This window comes from Grampus griseus (genome assembly GCF_964374135.1).
Source record: "Grampus griseus genome assembly, chromosome: 6".
Classification (NCBI taxonomy): domain Eukaryota; kingdom Metazoa; phylum Chordata; class Mammalia; order Artiodactyla; family Delphinidae; genus Grampus; species Grampus griseus.
Genome location: NC_139000.1, coordinates 49948187 through 49973306, shown reverse-complemented (window position 1 = coordinate 49973306; position 25120 = coordinate 49948187). Strand labels below are relative to the sequence as shown.

The following is a 25120-nucleotide window of genomic DNA, read 5'->3' as shown; positions in this document are numbered from 1 at the left end:
GTTGTATATACTCTCCCATGCAACACTGACACCCATTTAACACTTGTCATTGTCCTAAGTATTTATACGTGTGTCTTATCTACTCTATTCACAAAGTACCAAGGTGGCTTTGGTAGAATTTTAACACTTTCTATCTCCTCTTCTCACTATCTTACCCATAAAGATGATATTCTCTAGTACACATATTTGACATTTTCTAAAGCATATTAAAATACGAAAGAACTTTCACAGTTCGTATTCCTTTGCACTACACTACCTAAGTAAAATTTTATTTTAAAATGTATTAACAACTTAGTATTTATTGTGGACTTAATAGGATCCAGGGCCTGTCCAAGAAAACTTCACATAGATTAACTCATTTTATCCTTATAACAACCCTGTTAAGTAGAAACTTGTATACCCCATTTTACAGATGAGGCACAGAGAGGTTAATTAACTTGCCCACTGGCCACACAGGTAGGAAGTGGGCAGGGGACGTATTTAAATCAGGCAGTCAGTCTCCTGTCCGCAATCTCCTAACTGCTGTAACCTATACTGGCGGCCAAGCAGCTTCAGGACCCCCACCCGTTCACAGCAAAACTGCAGCTCCCAAAGCCTTTTGTATAGAATTCGTCAGCAGCGGGTCACTAAGCTGAAGTCTCTGGAGTCAGGGACCTTGGTTACGCATTCACTATGTTGCCCAAGGGGTAAGCCCCCTGCTTTGCACGAAACAGGTTCTCTATTTTTGTTAAATGCAGAAATAGAGCAACGCATGGAAGTTCTTACTGAAGTCTACCTTCTGCTCGTTTCCCAAGCCTGCAGAAAAGGGAAGCTTGCGACTGCAGCTGCAACCCGTGACCACCAGGCGGCGCCCGGCGTCCCCGGAGCAGGAGGCGGAGCGGCCGCAGATCGGGAGGAGCATGTGGACGCTAGGGCGCCGAGCGGCTGCCAGCCTGTTGCCCCGCTCGGCGCCCCCGGGCTCTGCCCAGGCCCGCGCCGGGGCCCCGCGGCCAACGAAGGACTCCCGGCTCTACGGCTGCCGGGGCCTGCGCACCGGGACCGCCGCGGCCGGCACACCCAGCCAGCCCGTGAGTATCCGCACGGGCAGCCGCACGGGCCGCACGCCGACGTAGCGAGGCCGCGCACGCCGGGCACGCGCACCCGCTCCAGCTCCCGCGGGGCCGCGCTCAGGCGGGGGAAGGGCGGCGGCGCCCGCCGTGCATTCCCCAGTCTCCGTTTCTCCCGGTTACAGTTGCACTGGCTTCCGCTTTCTGGTGAGAAGACAGAGATCGTATCATGCAGTGCAACTGCGGGAACCGCGCGGGCAAGGGCAGGGAAGGCGGGCGGGCATCGGCTCTTAGGGACCTGTGGTGGCTCTAAGCTTGTAAATTCTCTTTGCGATAACTTTAATAATATATGCCAGGTACTATAATATACATGGGCTTTTATGAACGAAACGCTTTCAGCGAGCGAGGTAAAGATGTCAAAGTTGTGGAGCACAGTAGCTAGAGCAGCAGGGCTTTTGGATCGGACCTGGGTTCCAAACTCTGGCCCCTGGACTCAGCAGAGCTCGGGGACGTCGGGGGATCCCAGAACCTCTCTGAGGCGTGTCTTCTTTTTCTCTGAAGGGGAGAGTACCCATTTTGCCGAGCTGGCATGCAGTTTAATTAACACATATAAAGCCTTCAGCACTTAATTGCACTTATCTTCCCTCGCGGGGATACAAAGAAATACCTGACCCGGTTACTCCACGACTTGAAAGGAGGAAGCCCAAAGAAAGGCTGTGGGGTTGAGAAGGTTACACCGGAGGATGGAGGTGATGTTTAATCAGGGTCTGAAGACGGCAGGGGGCGGTGAGGGGCTCTCAGAGCAGAGAACGGCGTGGATAAAGGCCGGGAAAGTGGGCAACGATCAACTCTGAGTGGTTGGTCCGCTGGATGGATTGTGGATGGTGAAGGAGGCAGGTGAAATCCAACCCAAATTGTTCACGGAGCTCCGGAATTTGGACTTTAGGCCTACACCTCCTGTTGACGTGTGTTATTTGACCCTGTTTGAAGAAACACTGGGATTGGTGGTCAACACTCAAAGCTGGAATCACGGATTTCCCCCTCTTCTCAGGAAAACTAGGTAGTTATTGCCATGCTGGTCCCACGATCCCCTTCTGCAGTTTATTACTCTGATCCTTCTGTGCTACTCTCACCTGGAGCTGCCCTGACGTGCCCTTCCACGCCTGCCTGTGTCCTCAGCAGTTTTTAATTTAGGAGAGTGACAAGATATGGTGTGGTCTTTTGGACGGTACCTAGTGGCTGTTAAGGGCTGTTGATTCAGAGGCGCACCCGGGAGGTGGGCACTTTGCACATACTGGGATTTGGGCCACTGGGAAATGCTAGGTGGTTAACAACCTAGGCTACCCATTGGGCCCCTTTTTCCATAGTTAATCAGGTTGGTTTCACCTGTCTCTTCCGCAGTTCCCTTGCACATCTTCAGTACTTGTGGAGTTGGGTGGATGATAGTGGCAACTGGGATCACGATCCTGTTTCATTTTTTTAAGGCCTTAACTGTCCTCAGGTTGATCCCTTGGACTCCATGTGGGTCCTGATGACTTCTGACCCAAGATCGTTTGGGGAGTTCATTTGGGGACCCTTTTCTCCGGCTTTATTTTCTCTACCCGCTGCTTCTACTTCCACAGCAGAAATAGAATGGGAGCCACCTGTGCAATAAGTTTTCTAGTAGTTACAGTGTGAAAGTAGAAACAGGTGAAGTTAATTTCAACAATACATTTACGTAACCTAGTATAGCCAAAATGTTACCATGTCAACAGGTAATCAAGACTGAAGGATCATTACTGAGATAGTTCACATTCCCTCTTTGTACTCATTCTTCCAAATCCAGTATGGATTTCATACTTCCATCCCTTGTCCATCAGATGTTAAACTGAGGTTATTGTGGAAATACTTGATCTATATTTAGATTTTATAAAATTCACAACTGAAAAAGTAAATTCACACACTTGAGTTGTCCCAAACATATTTTAAATTTTCCAGTAACCTTATTGAGTATCAGTTTTAAACTAAAATTAAGTGAAGTTTAAAATCCAGTTCCTCGGTCACACCAGCCATGTTTCAAGTGCCCAGTGGCCACGTGTGTCTGGTGGCTACTGTGTGCACAGCTTTGGAGGTGAGCACATGTAGCTTCTGATTGTCAGGCCTCAGTGCCGGCTGCTCAGCAGAACCCAGAATCCACAGAAATGCCTTGCAAGCCTGCAGCTCACAGCCCTCCACTGCCTGCCTTATTCACCCCGAGGCTTGGAGAAGACCCTGCTTCCAGCAGGCAGCCTCCGACCTTAATAATAAGAGAGTGTGACAGTGACAGGGTCTCTAACCTTTCCCCTTTAATGCTGGAGGCAGCTCCAAGGAGGAGACACCTAGGTGCCACTGCTCTTAAACAACTTCAGAAGCTCCTACTGCAGCCACTTCTGCATACCTCGGAAGGCGTTTAGGCATCTATTAATTTTTCTAGAGGGACACGATCATCACTTATGACCCCATGGCCTTTGCCTGGGTGGGTTATGCCCTACTTCACTCTAAATTCATTGTTATTGTCTTCCACAGACAGTATACATGACTCTATATGTTGAGTCTATACACAAAAGGGTATTTAAAATATCCATGGGCTTCCCTGGTGGCGCAGTGGTTAAGAATCCGCCTGCCAATGCAGGGGGCACGGGTTCGAGCCCTGGTCCGGGAAGATCCCACATGCCGCGTAACAGCCAAGCCCGTGCGCCACAACTACTGAGCCTGAGCTCTAGAGCCCGTGAGCCACAACTACTGAGCCTGAGCTCTAGAGCCCGTGAGCCACATCTACTGAGCCTGAGCTCTACAGCCCATGTGCCCCAACTACTGAAGCCCACACGCCTAGAGCCCGTGCTCCGCAGCAAGAGAAGCCATTGCGATGAGAAGCCCGCACACCGCAACAGAGTAGCCCCTGCTCGCCGCAACTAGAGAAAGCCTGCATGCAGCAACAAAGACCCAATGCAGCCAAAAATAAATAATAATAAAATATTTAAAAAAATACATCCGTATTGTTTAAAGATTAATAACAAACTCCCATGTTCCCACCACTAGGTTAAGAAATTGAATATGAAGTGTTCCAAGGACTTCCCTGGTGGCCCAGTGGTTAAGAATCCACCTTCCAATGCAGGGGATGTGGGTTCGATCCCTGGTTGGGGAACTAAGATCCCACATGCCTCAGGGCAACTAAGCCCGTGCACCACAACTACTGAGCCAGCGTGCCGCAACTACTGAGTCTGCACGCTCTGGAGCCCACACACAACTAGAGAGAAGCCTCTGTGCTGCAATGAAAGATCCCGCATGCCGCAACGAAGATCCCACGAGCCACATCTAAGACCTGACGCAGCCAAATAAATAAATAAATATTTTTTTAAAAAATACAATATTGAGTGTTCCATGAAGGCCTGGTGCGCTTTCCGTTACAGCCTGGTCCTCCCTGAGAGGACTCTGCTATCCTGAATTCTGTCAGGCATCCCCTTCTCAGAGTTTCACCTCCTGTGTATGTCTCCCTAAAGCATGTAGCATTCGTTTAAAAAAACCATTTTGCTGTATTTATTCTGCTGTGCCGTACTCCTCGTGATCAATGTCGTTGTGATCAGTGTTTGAGACTCAGCGACACTGATGCACCCAGTTGTCATTTATTTGCTTTGTCTGCTGTATAGTAGCCGTTGGGTGAGTCTGTCACACCTTGTCCAGGCTCCTCCCGTCACATCCGGTTGAGTCCAGTGAGCTGCTCTTACAGTGGTGCTGCACTGGGCGTGCCCGTGCGTGGACAGAACCTCCTCTTGGGTGAAGTCCTCAGACTGGCATTGCTGAGCGAGGGGCCAGCAGATATCCCACTCACTAGATACCAAGAGTGGTCGTGCCAGTTTGTCCTCCCCAGCAGCGGACGAGAGCTGATTCTCTCTTCAGGCTTGTGGTTTGACAGGGCCCAGGAGACCGAGGGGACGCTAGGGTGAAGGCTGGCCTCCCTGCCGACCACCAGGCCAGGTCTTAGTTGAGTCGTGTGGTTCCAGGGCCTGAACTTGAGTCTGTGGGCCCAAGAACCACCTAGTACCTCCTCTGGTGTCTCCCATGAGCCAGCCCTGTGCTGCGCTCACGGAGTCACTGAACCCTGGAGACTCGAGTAAGTAGACCCGCACGAGACACATAGTCCGATGGCTCCAGGTGACGTGGCCGCAGGAAGGGTGCCCCTGGGGGGCTCCCCACCGTGAAATCCACCTGCCTCCCTTGGGCAAAGGCCGGATTTTGCCTCTCTGACCTCCTACCTCTTCACACTTCCGTTGACATGCTTCCAAATGGAAATCGACGGAACCCTCAGGCCCCGGGTTTGGGATATTGATGTCCTATTGTTGGATCCTCATAACCAGTCTGCGAGGCCGGTACCATGATCCCTACCTTCCGAGGAGGAAGCAGAGCTTGGGAGGGTTAAGCAGTTACCCAGGGAATGTTAGATGGGGAAAGCAGGTGAGAGACAAGGCAGGGAGTCTTCGGCCACTGTCCTCTTGTGATTCCACACAGCTGAATGGAGTCTTCTACTCTGGCTGTGAAGGACTACCTTGCTTTTAGACCAGCCCTCCCGCCAGACCATCGAAGATGTAAAATTAAAAGACAAAAACAGCTGTGTGAAGGTAGCGGCGAGACTGAGACAGCTAGGATCTGAGGGGCCAGGATCCCGGAGAGAAGGGAACTTGACTGAGGGGAGCCCTGCATTCTCAAACCCCTCCCCTCCGTGTCTGTATCATTCCCAGGATGTGATTCTTTCCTTTGGGGCCCAGACCTTGGGTCCAGACAGCGCGGGTTCCAATCCCAGCTCTCCCACTTTGTGTGTTTGTGTGACTCTGGGCAAGTTACCCTTCTGTGCCTCAGTTTCCTCATCTGTAAAATACAGATACAGTCGATCCTCCTTATTCCTGCATCCTCTACTTGTGAATTCACCTACTCACTAACATGTATTTCTATCCCCAAAATCGATACTCAGGGCACTTTTGTGGTCATTTTCGAACGTGTACAGAGCAGCAAAAAATGTGAGTCACCTCCACTCACATGTCCCTGGCTGAGGTCAGACAAAGTGCCACTCTGTCCACTTCTCAGCTCCCACACTGGAAACAAGGGTCCTGTTCACAGTCTATCTGGTGGCGCGTTTTTCACATTTTCGTGACTTTCGTTTATAATTTCACTGTTTAAAGCATCGTGCTGAAGTGCTGTCTAGTGTTCCTCTGTGCAAGAAGGCTGTGATGGGCCTTAGGGAGAAAATACGTGGAAAGGGAGAAAATGGGCCTTAGGGAGAAAATAAGCTCCATCCAAAGCGTGAGTTCTCGTGCTGTTGGCTGTGAGTTCAGTGTCAAGGAATCAACAATATATATTAAACAAGGCATGTTTGAACAGAAACACGTAAAACAAGGTTATGCATTGATCATTTGGTGGACACGTGACCAGAGGCTCGCAGGAACCTCTCCATATTTCCCTTAGTAACTTGCTAATCCAGTGTTTGGGGTAACTTTATAGGACATCACTGTCGTGAATAGTACTTCCCTCATTGGAATGTAATGAGGACTGAGTCCCTTTGTCTGAAGTCTGAGGACGCTACCCCGCTGATGGTGAACACTCTAGAATGTGCTGTGGCGATACTGTGCTTATCACAGCCGCTCTCTCACTTCTCCCTTATGAGCCAACGTTTTTAAACGGCCATCCGCGTTCCGCACCCCCATCTCCTCCGCTCACTTCTCAGCCTCCTCCTTTCTCAGCTTGCCCAGGGCCCTGATGGCTCAAGAGAGTAACCACAGCCTCTGCCCCCTTCTCTTAGTGGCAGCCACGTGCTCTGTGGAGAAGGTGAACCTTGCCACCAACCTCAGGAAGCCGCTCGGTGCCTTCCTGGGATGAGGTCCAGCAGCCCACCTCTCCATCACTCCCCTGCCGTCTCCGCTCGGCTGTACCACTTCTCCCTCCGTCCAGACCTCCGTCCCCTCCACATTCTCTCTGGCTGGTCCGCCTGCCTGGCAGTCATCAGCTCAGACCCCAGTCCTCAGAGCCGGGCTCCAGGGCGCTCAGCAGTTACGTATTGAAAGAAATCAGGGGGTCACGGTGTCCCCTGCAGATCGTGTTAGGGAGATCGGTCACATAGCACTGGAGGCACAGCCTGTCTTCTGCACACCTGCTCTCTGTTGTCGCTCACTTTAGTCACATTCTAAGAACGTTGCTGACACTTCCTACCGCACCCCCAACCCCCCTCTGCCCCCCCCACGCTAACTGCCCCAGCCCCATCCGGAGCGGTGCTGCCAGCAGCACCTCCCGTGGTGGTGGGTGTGTCCTGTCTGTGCCACGAGCCACATGATGCCACGGGACACCCGAAACGTGGCCCATGGGACCGAGGAACTGACTTTTAAATTTTTATATTATTCAATAACTTTACATTTAAATAGCTGCCTGTGGCTTGTGGCTACCGAGTTGGACAGCACAGGCTTAGCGAGAGCCCGGGAGAGCACAGTTTGATGCACTAAAAGAAGGCGAAACAACTTCCTGAGAAAGATACACTCCGAAGCACTTGAACCTCGTCAGTCCCGAACGTAGTAGTGATATTCAAACTGTGCCTTAATGGACTGTACGTTGTAAAATGGTAACGTTCTTCTTCACTTTGGCTTTTAGAGTCTGAGCCTCTGCTGCCTCAACCAGATCCTGAATGTCAAAAAGCAGTGGGTCTGTTGGATGAATTTGAGGACAACGGGAACTTTGGGTGACGCTGGGTGAGATAAACACCTTCCACATCAGAGATCTCTTCCTCCCTCTCCCTCTCTCTCAATATACAGCATATGCACACATACACGTACTTTTTTTTCCTTTTCTCTTACCTTTTTTAACAACGACAACAAAAAAAATAAAGAAAACCAAAACCCATCCCATAGCAACCCATCCCATCTGTTTTCTCCCTAAGCAGCAGCATTCATAAGCGTCTTTCCACATCACTACTTACCCACCGCATTATTATTATTATTATTTTTATTTTTTTCGGTACGCGGGCCTCTCACTGTTGTGGCCTCTCCCACTGCGGAGCACAGGCTCCGGACGTGCAGGCTCAGAGGCCATGGCTCACGGGCCCAGCCGCTCCGCGGGATGTGGGATCTTCCCAGACCGGGGCACGAACCCGTGTCCCCTGCATCGGCAGGTGGACTCTCAACCACTGCGCCACCAGGGAAGCCCCCCACCGCATTATATTTAATGAAATAGTATTAAGTTTTATGGATGTACCATAATTCATTTAACCCATCCCCTATTGCTGGACATTTAGGTTGTTTCCAGAGTTTTGTTATTATTCTCTTTGACAACTTAGTAGTTAGGGCAGGCCAAACTTCTGTAACAAGTAGACCCCAAACTGCAATGGCTCCAACCAGGAGAGGTTCGTGTCCCCCCTCTCTGTCGGTGGGGGGTGGCCAGACCTCTGTGAAATGATTCAGGGAGCCGGGCTCCTTCCACCTTCCTATCGCCTATCAGCAACTTACTGTCCTCTGCAGGTCGAGGCCAGGTCACCCTTCCAGATTCCACTCCACAGAAAGGGACAAGAGCATGGAAGGTCTGGAGGTGACATCTGTCCCTCACTCACATTTTAGCAGGAAGGACTTAGACTGGGGGCCCCAGCTAACAGCTGGGGAGGCCAGGAAATGTAGCCTAGCGGGTGCCTGGAGGGAGGACGCAGTGGGTTCTGGGGAAAAGCTGCCAGGCATCGCTGCAGCCCACTGCCCCGCACCTGTATCTGCAGGGACTCTCCTTCCACACACACCCCCAGGCTGCAACCACAGGACCATGCAGTCACTCATCCACCTCGAAGGCCGAGGTGTCCAGCGGCACTGGGACAGCCTCTGCCCTGGCTCTGGGGGACTCCCGTCTATGAAACCCTGGTTGGAGGCTCTTCCTTGTCTGTCACTCCCCATGGCTGCAGGGGAGGCAGGCGGTGGGACCTGTGACCTCCTTGGGCAGACTCTCTGCTACTGTCTCCCAGTCCCTCCAAGCACTCCTCTGAGGTTGGGTGGGACCTTTGCAGGAAGCCCCAAGTCCAGCTTCCTTCTTCAGGGTCTACTTCTGGCCTCTGGGAAGCACACCTTCGACCTGCCGTGCTAAGGACAGCCCACTTCTGCCATGGCCCCCTGTCATCGACAGGTAGCACCTGTCAAGCTCTTGACTTTGGACTTTATGCCTGAGTCAGGGGTGCCTTTATGTTCCCCAAGCTCCTCCAGGCACATGTCAACCTCTCCTGGTTCTCTCCAGATCCCCCGTCCGTCAGCTGTAGCCGAGGAGACGGAGAGGGAAACATCCAGCACAGCCCCACCGCAGGCCCCCCACTCGCCATGTCCTGATCAGCCCTGTAGCCTTCCCCATATTGTGCCCTTGAGGTGGGGAATGGGCTGGGTGGGGGAGGGGCCATACTGCAAACCTCTGTCTTGCACTGACTGACTGGCAGCCACTGGTGTCTTCCTGGGGCCACTTAGAAACTCTCAGATGATGGAGCTGTCCAAGACGCCTCCTGTAACCTACAGACATGTCCTCGCCTGGGCGCAGAAGCTCATACAGGGAGGTGTATAGCGATTTTCTTTGTCATAATTTACATACCATAAATTCCACCATTTTAAAATGTACCATTCAGTGGTTTTTAGTGTCCTCAGAAGGTTGTGCAACTTTCACCACTGTCTAATTCCGGAACATTTTCATCACGCCAAAAAGAGACCCCATAACCATTCGTAATCACTCCCCATTCCTCCCTCCCCCAGCCCCTGGCAACCACTAATTTACTTTCTGTCTCTATGGATTTATAGCAATTAAAAAAAATTAAAAGATAGTACCTATACAGGAATGTCTCCAAGTTAGAAGTATACAGCTTGATAAATTTTCAAAAACCGAAGATACCATGTAACTCAAGAAATGCTTCGAGAAATAGAATGTTAGTTACCAGCCCCTTAAAAAGCCTTCTGCTCACTTCGGGTTATGAACCCCTCCCTGCCCCAGAGTAGCACCATTCTGATTTCCAATAGCATGGGTTAGTTTTGCCTGTTTTTTAACTTTATATAAATGATACCATCAAATATAAATATGTCTCTATGTGGCTTCTTTCAGTCACCATCAAAAGAAGTGTTTCGTCCATATTGTTATATTTACAGACAATTCTGTTTTGCACTGTAGTATTCCATTTTATGAATATATCACCATTTATTTACCTATGGTATTTCCTATGGATACTTGGACAGTCTCCAGTTTGGGCTGCTGCATAGTTCTGCTATGAACATTCTAGCATGGTGCATGTCTCTTGGTGAACTTGGGTATGCTTTTTTTTTTCTTTCTTTTTTTTTAGAGCAATTGCAATATTTATTAAGTATCAAATTGTATTATACAATTCTATATTTCTGTCATCTGATTTATTCTTTTCAAATTGAAATTGGCTTTGGTCTTTTCACTGCTAAGGAAATTTATATTTGGGTATGCATTTCTGTTGCATAAATGCCCAAGAGTGGAATTGATGGGTCATAGGATATGAATATATTCAATTTTAGTAGAAGTATCAACAGTGTTCCAAAGTGATTGTCCAATTTACTTGCCCGTCAGCAGTATCTGAAAGCTCTGGTTACTGTACTTCCTGGCCAACTCTTCATATTATCTGTCTCTTTCATTTTAACCATTCTGGTGGTATCTCAACGTGATTTTTTAATTTGCATTTTCCTGAAGATTAACCAAGTTGAGCCCCTTTTCATACGTTCATTGGCCATTTGGATATCTTTTTTTTTTTAATGAAATCTGTTCAAGTATTTTGCCCATTTTTCTATTGGATTTTCTTTTCTTATTGATTTCTACGAGTTCTTTACCTGTTCTAGATATGTCCTTTTTCAGATATATAGAATAAAGATATTTTCTCCCACTTTGTGGTTTGCCCAACAAATTTTAACAACAAAAGCAATGGAAGCAACCTCAGTGTCCTGCTGAAGGGGACAAACTGAATGAATAATGTAAGATAAAATACTATGAAAACTGTATGTGCTAATATGGAACAATTTCCAAGACATATGAAAGGAAAACTGCAAGGTGCTTCATTGATGTATTTAAAAGATCGCTCATCATAGCTGACTCTGGGATGGGGGCTGCCTATTTCGGAAGAAAGGCTTACTTCTCTGTACCCTTTGATGCTGTTTCAATTTTTACTCGGTATATGTTAGATATTTTCCATCGATTTAAAAAATCTAAGTAAAAAATAAATGTGTCCATCGATGTTAATAGAACGGAGCGGTTTGCTGATTGCATGATCGGGGTTGTTTCTGTTCCCCTCACAGCCCTCTGGACGATACCACCTATGAAAGACTGGTCGAGGAGACGCTGGACTCCTTAGCAGAGTTTTTTGAAGACCTTGCAGACAAACCTTACACATGTGAAGACTATGATGTCTCCTTTGCGGTACCTATTTGCTTCTTTTCATTCTTCTGTATCCTCCCTAGGAATTTCAGCTAAGATAAAGAATTCCTCTCCAGCAGTATGCGGTTATGGATGGGACCAAAAGACTGGGGTTCTGGTGTCAGCCCTGCATCACCAGGCTTGTGACCTTGGGCAAGTCACTCAGCCTCTCTGAGCCTCACATTTGCCTAAAAATACAGATTCTCCAGCTTCACTCAATACCTGTGAAGATAAATCAGGGAGGGACCCAGGCATGTGTTTGTGTAGCAAGACGCCTCTCATCGTGCAGGCAGGCTAGTTCCTAAGCAGGGTGAGAGATTGCCCGAGATGTATTCAGACTAGACATGGGCCCCACTCCTGGAAATTCTCATACAGTGGTCAGCGTACAGTCCTAGGAAGCATGTTTTTGAAAAGCTCACCTGAGGTTCTAATGAGCATCCCTGGGTCTCATCCCTAGGGATTTTTATTAATCAAATAAAAATCGGTCTAGGGTGTGGCTCAGGCCAGGCTTTGGGGTTTTTAAAGTTTTTAGAGTAACTCCTCAGAGGATTCTAATGCAGCTGGGTGAGAACCCCAGGGCTGGATGAAATTTAAGCCCCAAATCCTAGAAGCCAGGGCAGTGCTGGTGTGTATCAACTGGCCACCAGGTGGCAGACTTGAACAAGGGTCTGCCTTTGGGTTTAGAATTATTGCTTAGGCCTTAGGGAGCAGCTCTTTTTTGCCAGTGGGAGCACATCCCCTGCAGAGGTTAACCCTCTTGACAGCAATTAATTAATACCAGAAAATGTCATGAAGAGTGCATTTGGGATTAAATCATGGAATTATTTAGGACAACCAGCTGTCAGGCTAAAGCAATAGAAATGGTATTGGATATTGCTGTTGGGGGCACTGGATAGAAAAGGACTCCATCAGATGGGCAGGTGTCAAGCCTAGTTGTAAGGACAGTAAGGGCCTTGGTGGTAACGAGGCAAGAAACGATTGAATGCCTTCCAGGTGGATTCGTTGGTCGCTGTCAGCAGCAGAAATGTCCCAGCGGGGCTGTAGACGTGCTTATGCAGGCAGCCTCAGAAGACAGAGCTACTTGGGAACCATTACAGACTGGCCTCCGGAACTTGACCGTCTGTGGGATGATTAGAGCCGGGGAAGTTACAGGTCTCCTCTACCCCAGCCTCCTTACCAGGCTCTGTAACTATGGGGAAACCAAGGCTCAGGCTAAACTCTGCCACACATGCAAAGCTTTAGGTACATGCCACAGAAACAGTCACACCACCTGTTCTTACAGGATTAATGAAGCCCCTGCTTGACTCAAACGCTTTGCGTGAATGTTTCATTAGAGGCAAAGGTGCCAGTGTTGTAGCGGCTGGATTCTGCTTACCTCACTAAGGCAGGCAACAAAAGCTTCTGCTCAGTGGTGGGTCAGGACCTTACCTACCTTCAGAGTGTCTCTCTGAAGAGTGATTCAGCTGCTACACTTTCCAGAGTCTAAAACCCATTCTTGCAAGGGAAGAGGCACCTGAGTTTTTCTAGCCAATCCATACACTGTACATTGAGTACCATTCTACTCACTAGGGAAGAAGTATTTCTAGCAAATCATTGCCAAGTAGGAAAATCTCTAGTGTAGGTGTAGAAGGCTAATGGCATATAGTAGCTCCCTCTGTAGTTTGGACTTCTAAGTACTTTGAAATGCTATCTACCCTCGGGTGTGAATTCCTGAATAGAGTCCTTCAGGTGCTAGCAAACTCATGTATTTCACATATAAGATAAATCAGTTGAAATTACATTATAGACAGCAGAACACCTGTAACACCATTACTTGAGCTTGGCTGGAGTGCAGTCTTTCTGTGCCCTCAGGGTCCAGCTGGATGTCACCTCCTCTCTGCAGCCCTCCTAGATGCTCCAGGCAGACACCACCCTGCCCTCCTTGCCCAGCACTCTGAGGATGATCACCCTGTGTTGTAACTGTCTCTTTACACATCAGTTCCCACAGCTACACTGAGCTGGACAGCTGGAACACTGCCCATTCCTGGTCTCCCAATGCCTGGAACATTGCTAAGTACTTAGCAGGGACTTAACGAATGTCGATTCACCATGTAAATGAAATGAGGCGCACCTACTTTTCCAGAACATGCTTTCATTGATGCCACTCAGCACTTAGTGCTGTTTTATCCACTTGCTACTGGCCAAATAGGCAAATGAAAGGAATTCTCTAGATACACCCAGGCCACGTTTCTTCACTTTCCTCCTGTGGACTGGGAGACGTGAGCAGCTTCTTGGCTGCTGTGTGGTCCATCAAGTGGGGCGGGTCGCGGGGGATGTCAGTGTCTGGGTCCAGGCCTCGCTGCTCACTGGTAATGGTTATCAGAAGGAGCTGCCTAAGAGAGCCCAAGCCCCTCCCATCACCAGGCAACCACAGAGTCCGCTACACTTGATGCGTGAGAAGCACCACACTATTTAGAGAGTTACCTCCAAACTGCCCTCGTTTTTCTTCCAGGCAGAGCCCTGGCCTCTTAGACACTTTAACGAGAATTTGCTTGCCGCCATGTCCTTCGTTCACTGAGTTGTCTGTATATTATTGCCATAGAGCAGAGGTTTCTTAACCACTTGGCGATCAGGACACCCTGTGAGAATCTGACTGCTCTCCCAAGAAAAACATCCCTGCATACCTATGAGAGCTGTATGCGAGCTGTATGCAGACCCCTGAAGACCAGCTCTGGGTCCTAGGTCACACACCCCAGCTCAGAGTTAGCACTTTATTGGATATGGTGACAGAGGGCCTGGCCTAGCGTCCTGCGTTTGTATTTTCTTTCCGAGAGCGCTTCAGTGAATTATCTGCGAGGGCAGGTCCTTCAGCTGTAAAGGAGAGGTGACAGTAACCTCTACTTCCCCGGGTGTATCTTAGGATTCAGTGAAACAATGTAGGTAAAAGTGCTTTATATTCACTATTCTTATTCCTTAAGGGGAAGTCAGCATCTGTTTTAGGAGTGTGGGAAGCCACAGGCACGTATGTGAAATCCCGACTCAACATGCCATTCCCCTATGTGCCTGTTTCTGCAAATGAGCTGGTGACAACAGAGCCTGAGCCTCGCTATTTTTGCTTCCACTGATATTGCCTGTCGGGAATCAAGCCTCACCAGCTGTGGCCAGGGTCTCTTCCAACTGGTCAGTGCCTGGGTCTCAGCAGCTGCTAAGTATTGCCTCTCTCTCCCGCACTGCCCTGCATTAAAGTCTACCCACTCTCTCCAAGTAGACACTCAGATTGCCCGTTAAGGAATAACACTAATGGACAAAAAACTCTCTTTATTTGGTCTACTTGAAGACAGTTGCAAAAGCTTTAAGAACTCCTGGGAAACCAGTAAGACAGCTAGTTTCCCTTCTCTTGCCACTTTCCCTTGGAAACAGCTTCTGGCTCTGTGGGGAAAAACGTCGAATTACACACCACGAACAAGAGGGGGCGTGGTTGAGTGTTGCCTTACATAACCTTGCCCTTCACGTGGTATGTGTGTGTTATCACAGTGCCTGGTTATCAGCCACTCAGTTCACTCATCCACAGTTTTTTTCTAATTCAGTGATATTTTGTACAAATACTGAAAGCGCTAGGATGAAAAGACAGATCTGCTCTCAAGGTGCTTATAGTAGTGGAGCGAAGGGGCAGGTGACCAGCAAACAAGCTAGCAGCTCAGACGCAGTGAGGAAAGCACAGAAGCTGTGGGGACATGCACGGGTCATGGTCCCAGCTGAGGGGCGTCAGGGGAACCTTCCCAGAAGCACCTCAGCCCCTCGCCCTCGCACTGTCTCTGAAGGAGGCAGAGCAGATATTGTCCCAAGGAGACGACACAGCTGATGGGGCTTAATGCACATCCCTAGACTTGGCCCCCTGCCTTTTCCGCTGCATCACGCACCTCCCAGGTGTAGGGTCAATGCACGTTGGAGTATTTAAGGGCCACAAGTAGGTCACATTAGAAGAAATTATGTCTTGATTCTCTGGGCCTCATATCGTATGGAAAAATAAGCCATAAACTATATATGGAGGGGGGGAAGGAGTGACTGCTGATACGTACAGGGTTTCTTTGGGAGGTGACGGAAATAGTCTGGAATTAGACAGTGGGGATGTTTGCACACTTTATGAAAATACTTTGTGGAATGCTAAAAACTACTAAATTATACAGTTGTAAGAAATTTTTAAATAAATGAAAGGTAGTCCTAACAAAATAGTACACGTGGGTTTCAAGAAAAAATGTTTTAAAAAGCAAACTTATGTATACTGTGATCCTAGCCCTGCATTTAAAAACTGCAGCCGATACCTGAGAGTAAACAGCTCATGTCGCTGATTAATGGGATTGAGAGAGCGCTTCGTGTTATGGAAACAACAGCATCTTATGGACCCGAGCAGACCTGCATTTAAGATCAGCCCTGCCGTTACTAAGTTTTCTTTATTACCCTGTCCCTCTGTTGTCCTCATCTATAAATTGGGATAATGATTCCTACCTCCATGGTTATGGTCACGGAGGAAGCAGTTTTACACAAAGTGCAAAGCACAGTGCCTGGCACAGAGTAGGTACTGAAAAACAGTAGATGCTATTTTTATTGATGTTTGCATTTTATTTATACCACCTGTATTTATTATACCACCTGTATGCCTCTATAATTTTGCTACGTTTCTTTTTTAATCAGAAAAAACATTTAAAAAATAACCCAATAGTGTCCTCCCCATCCCATGCCTATGAGTTATATTATTATTGGCACTTTCTCCGCCATGTTTTGTTTGTTTGTTGTTTATTTTTTTCCATACCGCTTGTGGGTCCTAGTTCCCCGACCGGCGAGCAGTGGAACCTGGGCGACCTGCAGTGGAAGCACGGAGTCCTAACCACTGTACCACCAGGGAATTCCCTCCACCTTTTCAACAGCTCTTTGTGTTTACAAACCAAACACAAAACTTTTTCTAAGAACCACCAAACACAAAACTTTTTCTAAGAACTTTTTCCTTGGTGGACAGGGGCTCTGAGAGGCACAGAGAAAGGCTGCCTGTCTGCGGGCCGTGCAGGGGATGGGGGGCAGCGAGGCTCCCCGTTCACCAGCTCAGCCGTGTAGCTGTTTCTTTAATATCCTGCGCATTCTAGAGAGACCTCAGGCCTTGGGAGTAAAGGGCTCCTTTGTTGAAAGAGGGTTTTCAAATTTAAATGAGCATTTATTGGGCAAAGGTGGACCAGCCAGTCTTTTGACGAATTCAAGGCTCCTGTAGAGGAAAATAAAGCTGGAGAGGGGTATCTGAGAAGCTTGTGAGCTTGGGAAGGGTCTGGGAATAAGAACCCTAGTCTGGAGTGTCAGCCTTCTGCTGGCAGAGCTCAGGCTACTGCTCTTCTGAGACCAGCAAAGCAGGTGGTTTGATTATTTCCTTCTCTCTTGCCTTTTTTCCTTTCTTCGGTCATGAACTTGGCCTGCCCGATGTTTGTGCTGACTGGGACGTCGGTAGAGTTGGTGTCTCCATTTTTTTTTTTTTTTTTTTTTTGCGGTTCGCGGGCCTCTCACTGCTGTGGCCTCTCCCGTTGCGGAGCACAGGCTCCGGATGCGCAGGCTCAGCGGCCATGGCTCACGGGCCCAGCCTTTCCCGGACCAGGGCACGAACCCGCGTCCCCTGCATCGGCAGGCGGACTCTCAACCACTGCGCCACCAGGGAAGCCCAGTGTGTCTCTATTTTTTAATGTCTCTAGTATGTTCTGGCCGGTATTTGAGGAACCAAGGCACCAATAAGGATGTGGATCCTTTCGTTTGCCAGCTGCAATACCTCTGACTAGTCACTTAACTAAGGATATTCTCACCTTGCCCACCTCATAGGAAACGAGGAAAAGCACTGATTTTTAAGTGTCATCGTGATTAATCATAGTCTGATTCTGAGAGTAGCGCTCTTTCTGCGTTACCTCCTAATTCCAAACACTAAATTAAAGACAGTTCTTTACGGTGTATGTTGCGTACCTGTATAAATGCAAAGTGTTGAGATATAACAAAATAGGAAGCGATTATGACACAGTGATAACTCTGTCTTGTTTTATTTTCTTCATGCTTTTTCCATCTGATGCACCAGAGTGGTGTTTTAACAGTTAAACTGGGTGGAGATCTAGGAACGTACGTGATCAACAAGCAGACCCCAAACAAGCAAATCTGGTTGTCTTCACCATCCAGGTACGTTCAGAAGTCAAAATCTCTCATTGTTCAGCTTGCTTGAAACAAGACTTTGTGGACCATTTAAGAAGGGTCACCCTCATGTGTTAGCAGCTGTGTAAGTGAACCTTTTCTGATGTTTCACAGCATGTCTCACGCTCAGTAGGAAAGCTTACTGTGGTTCTATCACTTCTTGTCTGGTGATTCTGTGGCTCTAAAAGCAGATAGTGGGACGTTAACAAGACGCCAAGTGAAAAATTTTCGGAGCCCACCTTGACAGTTTTTCTCTACTCAATCATTGCCATGCCTTTGAAAAAGCCACTTTTGCTTTTACAGCATCTGAATAAGTTGCCCTTTGTCTTCAAAGTTTGTCCTCTGGTTCATTTTGAGCATCTCAGTTAAAGGCCAGTTTAATTCCATTTGCGGAACAGGGCTGTGTACTCTGTGGAGGTGGGAAGGTGTTTTAAACAGCCCTTCTAGGGCTTTTCACCCCTCCTGCCTTTTCCATTGATGTGCTTTCAATCTAGCGGAATAAAAGATTGTATTGGAGACGGTCTGTACTGCGTCTCAAGGCCTGAGAACATGCAGGGAGAGAGGGTCCCTCATCCCTCTAGCTGCTGTTGAAGTGGTTGTAAGACAGTAAAAGAGACGCCCACAAAAAGCTCTCAGACCAGCCTTCCTGGTCACTCATTAGCACTTCCGAAGAGAACGCGCTGTGAATTGGGAAAGGCCCAGATATAACCAGCATGGAAGTCTTTGAAAGCCCCACGGTTTTTGCATCAAAACAAAGAAAGTATTTAACTCTTCTCCTGCCCCAGTGTTGACATCACTTTTAGTCAGTTAATATTATACTGTTTATGGTGCTGTGTGGTTCTTCATTCAAAATAAATAAAGCATTAGGCCTCATTCATCCCAGCCTCGTCTAGGAAGTATGTTACAATTCAAGAAAAACAACTCCAAGGAATCACTTGTCATTTCTAGCGAGGCCCTTATTCACAGATGGTCTTGCTTTTAGATCCAGGTAATTTACTTGAAGTTTGGCAGGGGCCGGGGGGTTACCCTGGGAGGGCCTAATTAGCCTGTTCTCTTTGGCCTCAAACAGTTGCCCTGACCCTAACTGCGGCCATGCACAAGGGCTGCAGTCTTGTCCTTCATCTCAGAGGAACTGGCTGGATCAGCTCCAATCCAGCCATCAGCTTCGGGAATCAGTGGCTTTGTAAAGAGCAGGCAGGGCACCAGAACCAGCTGTGATGGCTCCACTAACAGAATTCCCTCGTGTTGCATCTTGAGACAGAAAAAGTCCTTATAGCATTTGGACACACCTACCAGCAATAGGATCCTACCGCAGGCATGTTTAGAAAAATCTACTGCTGGATAATAAGAAATTCTGAGAAATTCCAAGTTTTGTTGTTTTTTTAAAATCTGTAATTCATGATGGGAATCTGGAAAGAAAATCTGCCGAGCAGCCATTTACTGTCATGGATACTACGTTCCTCAGAGAAAGAATTTATGTTCCACTCAATTTTTCACGCTGGTCCAAAATAATCCTTCCTAGGGCTGCATTTCTGATATTTGGGAGGCTTTTTCATCGACAGCGTTTCAGGTCAGAGGACACAGTGGCCTTCCCCCATCACCTTGCTTGAGGAGATTGTAGGGTGGAATCAAGGAGAGGTCTGGGTGGACAGCTGGGCGTCCGAGGCAGCGTGGAGGGGCCTGGAGGTTCTCACACTTGCCTGGCACCCCGGCAGCAAATCGGAGTCCAGGGCCAAGGGAACGTTCTCTGGATTTGATCCAGGTTATTATGCCTTTACGTGTTCAGCTATTTGTGCATAGTAAACAAAAGTCCAGTGCTTTTGGTTTGTCCCCATTATCATTATCCCCATTGTTAAGTTAAGTGTTCAAACCCCTGCCTTTGGTGGATAATACAGAAATCCTTGATGTTTTCCTAACCCCCCAAAGATGCTTCCCGTCTAAGCTTTCCTCGTCCCTGGCAAACCCGTCCCAGTCTTGGACTTTGGAAGAGCTCCCCTGAGTGTGCAGGTGGACTCAGGGGCCCCTTCCTTCCTGTGGGCTCTCAGCATCCTCTGCTCCTTTGTCCATCAAGGCATCATCATGTAGCACCATTAGCTGCTGGCACTGATCTCTGGTGGCCTCGGCCTGCAGCGGCTTGAAGCAGGATTTCGGTTCCTGGCCGGAGATTGAGGTCAGGCAGTGGCAGTGAGAGCACTGAATCCTAGCCACTAGACCACCAGGGACCAGTGGCTAATGACGAGGCCCTGGCCCATCAGCTGTGTAGAAATGAATTTCCACATAGAGACGGAAAGTAGTGAAGCAAGTAAAGTGTTATTAGGAGGAAAAAGAGTACAGTACGTGTGGATAGACACACTTGCGGGCTCAGAGAGAGTCGCGCCCTTGTGGTAGTTTGAATCACTTTTATGGAGCATTTCTTCCACGTTTCCTTTAACCGATCATCTTGCTTTGCCTGGTTCTGAGGCCATATTTGGTATATCTCAGGGTCCTCCCCTGTGTACATGTGCATCTCTTAGCCAAGATGGATTCTAGCGAAGAGGCCTATGGGTAGTTGACATCACTTACTATGGGGTGGCGCCCCCTCCCTTTTGACTTGCAAGGAGCCTTTCTCTGCATGTGTAGTTGGGAAGGTCTCCTTGACTTTGAGAATGAGGGATATGCGGCCTTTTGTCTCTTATCTGGGCAGGGCTCAGCTCTTCTCCCAACTGTCCTGCTATTGATACTTTGGAGTTTCTGTCCACAGGGAACGAACTCCAGGTGCTTACCCTGAGGCCTATCTATCTCCTGCCTCAGCACGTGTTCCCCCCACTCCCCACCCCCGCTCCACTAGGCCCAGAGGAGGTGGAATTAATGGGCACACTCTGTGTCCATCTGGAATAATAAGACACGGCGAAACCTAGCCACACCTGGGTCCGCACAAACACAGCGTTCCCAGCATGAAGTGCACGTACGGCTTGTGTTCACTAGATGAGCTTGAGATGGATGGACTAGCCCATCAAACTCTCACCTTCATGGACTTAAAATTGAATTAAGAAAACTATTTTTTAAAATAATAATACAGATGGTTGCCAGGGGCTGGGGAGAGGAGTGAATAGGGAGTAACTGCTTAATGGATATGGAATTTCCTGTGGGTGATGAAAATGTTTTGAAACTAGATAGAGGTAGTGGTTGCCCAGTGTTATGAATGTACTAAAATGATAATAATAATGTAGGTAAGGGACAAATCATGTCAGTGGTACATGAATGGCCATCATCTAAAAGACACTGCTGTGATATTTCAGGTATCATATGTGAGTTAGGAGAAGCAAAAGATCAGAAAGTTTTACACGGAGACTCATCAATAGGGCTGAAATATTTTCAGGTCTTGAGAGGTGTTCTGTGAATCGTACCAGAGGATAATTGTGTAGCTGCTTTTTTTTTAATTGGAGTATAGTTGATTTACAATGTTTTGTTAGTTTCAGGTGTACAGAAAAGTGATTCAGTTATATTAAATAGACCCTAAGAGGAGAAGTCAAATACATGGCTTGTTAAGTATTACTTTCTAGACCTGCACTGCAGTCATTCAATTTCTTGGTGAGAGTTTCTTCTGAAGGGCTGTCCCCATGGACTTACTCTGACTGTGTTTTGTCCTGCAGTGGCCCCAAGCGTTACGACTGGACCGGGAGAAACTGGGTGTACTCCCACGACGGTGTGTCCCTCCACGAGCTGCTGGCCACAGAGCTGACTCAAGCCTTAAAAACCAAACTGGACTTATCTTCTCTGGCCTACTCTGGAAAAGGCACCTGCTGCCCAGCCTAATGCTAAAGACATGGGAAGCTCTAAAGCCAAGACCCCAGCTTCGTTCTGCAGCTGAATGGCTAGTTCTTTTCCATTCCTGCTTTTGAGGACAGCTGCATTATGTGTAACGGCTCTGGGAAAAGACCATGTCGCCTCCTGCCCTGCCCCTGAGTTCAGATTTTTAATTTCCGTAGGTTTCTTTGGATTTATTATCTGATTTCCTCCCTCACGTGATAGCCCTTATCTTTCGTAATGTCTGTATGCCCATACCTTTAATATATAACCTCACAACAGAGAAAAAGAGGAAGGACAAATTCCAGGAGGAGAAATGAATTGGCTTCACCATTCATTCTCTGGAAGACTTACTACAAAAACTGCATGAAGAGCGGCTGGCCAACCTTGCCATCCCATCTCAAAATGAGACTCATTAAAGGGAAGCCTAATACATTCCTACTTCTCTTGAAAGCGTAAACACTTCTGAGCCCAGTGGCAACTCGGGAATTCTGAAACCAAAGACCCTTTTCTGTTTGTGCTTTGTGACTGCCAGGGTGTGGCCCGCATGGGGTGACACAGGGAGATGCGGTGCCGTGTCTTCCATATGTGCATGTATATGTACGCACACATTTACATGTGTGTGTACATACATATTTTTTAAATTTAAGGGTCAGTATAGAATAAGCTATTGCAACACTGGTCTGTGGATGCAAAAAATCTCCCAAAAGCCATCTCTGTAAGCTCATGGATATAGTATAATAAATGAGGTCATGGAGCTGACGAGGTGCTTGGTAAATTGTGAAAGGCCACGTAAATGAAAAGATGTTGGTGTTAATGAAAGGAACCCCGGTCTTACACTTGGCCCAGCCCAAAAGTAGTTGTCTGTCTCTGGGCAAGTTTCTCGAACTCCCTGAACCTCTGTTTCCCTGTGTTAACAGAAAGGGTTAAACTGGATAGAATATAGTCGATTCCCAATTTAGACATTTAGTGGTCCTGTCAGGCAACTTAACGGGCCAGCTTTAATTCCCTCTAGTAGAGGAGATGACAGTGAACAGTTTTTTTTAAGCTATAGAGTAAGTATATGGTTTTGAGTTTTGTTCTGCTTGAATTTCAGTTGAATTCGTGTTCAAATAATCATCTTTTATTGTGCCATTACTGTGCTAAGCCTGGGCTGTAGGCTGAATGCTAAGGTGTTGATCCTAACCCCCAATCACAGCCCTCATAAGTGAGATTAGTGCCCTTATAAGAGAGACCCCAGAGAGCTCCCTCATCCCTTTCACCATGTGAGGACACAGCGAGAAGACAGCTGTCTATGAACCAGGAAGCAGGCCTTCACCAGACACCCAGTCTGCTGGGGTCTTGATCTTGGACTTCCCAGCCTCCAGAGCTATGAGAAATAAATTTCTGTTTATAAGCCATCCAGTCTCTGGTATTCTGTTACAGCAGCCCTGATGGACTATGGCAGCCTGCTATACCATATGACCTCGTTTGCATTGTTACTGACCTGCATTTTACACATGAAGAAACCAGGGCTCAGGAACATTAAAACTCGCCCAAAGTTAGGCTCCTGTTCTGCTACTTCCTTACTAAAGCAAGATTTTTTAGTGACTAGTCTATGCAAATCTATAACAAAGGCTTTTGCAGTAGGAAAACCAAAAACACATTCCACTGTGGAAAAAAAACTCAACAATAGAATATAAACAAATGCTAAACGAGTATTTAAAATATAGTCCTTTTTCAAAAATAAATTATTTTTTAGTCCAGTAGAAATTTTTAAGTGGGGTAGGTCAGTACTAGTGAAAAAAATAAATCGTGTGTGTGTATATGTATTTCTTGCTTCTAATGAAAGTTTCGTTGTCCCTCATTTACCTAGAACTCAGTTAAGTGGTGCGCTCTCCTATATGGGACACAACATAAAATTTAAAGAAGTATTTAATTGGGCTGTGGTAACATGAAAATGGAAATTAGGGACTGTGCTCTTAATCTTTTCCTTGTGCAGCCTTTCAGGCCTACTACTTACTTGTATTTACGTACAATTCTAACTGGTTTAATTATTTAGATTCTAAGACCCTGGGAGATTCCCATTTAAGGCGGCAAAAAGACTGCAAGCACAAACAGCAGCTGGGGGAGGAATAAAAATCATGCTCTGACAAACTGGAAAAGCAACACGGTGTGCAGCCAGTGCCCCCCATACCTCGGACCCTGGGAGCATCATCTCATCTCTGGTATCACCCGTATTAAGGATGAATTCTCAGGAAAACATTGTAAATGTTCAGTATTATTTAGCATAATAATGTTAACGGGGCAAGAAAATATATTACATAATTTTAGAAAGCTTTCTATTATGTTTCGCTTCCTGAGTGGATAGACCCTTTGCCACTAGAAAATAAAACTACCCAGAATGATTTATTTACCTCTGTGAAGATACAGAAAAGCACTGGGGTATGTAAAAGAGAGCCTGAATTTTGGGTTTTTTTTTTTTTTAATCAGAGTTTTAAAAATTTGATCCAAACTCTGCCACTTAACTTGTTTGTTGACACTAGCCTCAGTTTTCTTGTCTGTAAAGTGGAGAACCTAACCTGTGGTACGTGGGCCATGAGCAAAGCAAACACATGACAAATACTATCACGTGTGCAGCATAATTTCATATTCAGATTTGGGATTTTCCCCCAAAGTATGATTTATGACATCCTCTACTCAACCTCAAACTTAGTCAAAACACTTATTTTGGTTATCTTGGTGATGGATTCTGATTCCCTGGAAGAATTTTTCTTGCCCCTTAACAGTACTTGTATTTTACTCCATCTTCTTCATAGCTTCTAAAACTAATAAGCCAACCTTATGTTTGACAGTTTGTATTAAATAATAGGTTTATAATAGGTTTCTCAAGCTATACCTGACTCGATATTCCAATAAACCTCATTGCTACTTCTGAAGAAAGACCCCTGTTCATACATGTAAAGTCTGTGTGGATTGGCTATACACGGTTGCCAAGGAAAGCGGACTTTATACCTCCAAGGTACATGCTAAGATTAAAGTAATTTTAGGGGCTTCCTTGGTGGCTGAGTGGTTGAGAGTCCACCTGCTGATGTAGGGGACGCGGGTTCATGCCCCTGTCCGGGAGGATCCCACATGCCGCGGAGCGGCTGGGCCCGTGAGCCATGGCTGCTGAGCCCGTGAGTCCAGAGCCTGTGCTCCGCATCGGGAGAGGCCACAACGGTGAGAGGCCCGCGTACCGCAAAAAAAAAAAAAAAAAAAGTAATTTTAGGTCATGTCCAGTTGAATTCTTGGCATGGATTTATCTTTTGCAAATGAAAACAGCTACATACCAGAAAAAGAAGGAGGGGCACAGGTATGAAATTTCATATAAATTTACCCTGCTGTTCAAAACTATGACTTCATGACTGTCTTTCTGTGTATACTACTATTAGAGTAAGAAATGGCTTCAGATCCTTGGCTTGACTTAATTAACCATGACATTTTAAAGATCCCAATTAGTGGCCCCTGGGAATTTATAAAACTGAGCTGACTTATATCCTGATGTTTGCTAGAGAAACAATCTGAGCTCACCTGGTCCATTTTCTCTGGATGTATTATTTAAGATAAAATGTTTCAGCTCTCAACACACTGGGTATAGAGGGAATATACCTCAACATAACAAAGGCCATATATGACAAGCCCATAGCTAA

General features: G+C 47.1%; 1 protein-coding gene across 1 annotated transcript; it reads left to right on the top strand.

The window, feature by feature from the left end:
* The first annotated feature begins 867 nt into the window (after positions 1-867).
* FXN (frataxin) lies at positions 868-23189 on the top strand. Its single transcript, XM_082657289.1, has 5 exons — positions 868-1067; positions 7695-7792; positions 11357-11477; positions 17554-17651; positions 21296-23189. Exons 1-5 carry the CDS (start codon positions 900-902, stop codon positions 21456-21458), a joined length of 648 nt encoding a protein of 215 aa, XP_082513415.1. The 5' UTR covers positions 868-899; the 3' UTR covers positions 21459-23189.
* Positions 23190-25120: the final 1931 nt, after the last annotated feature.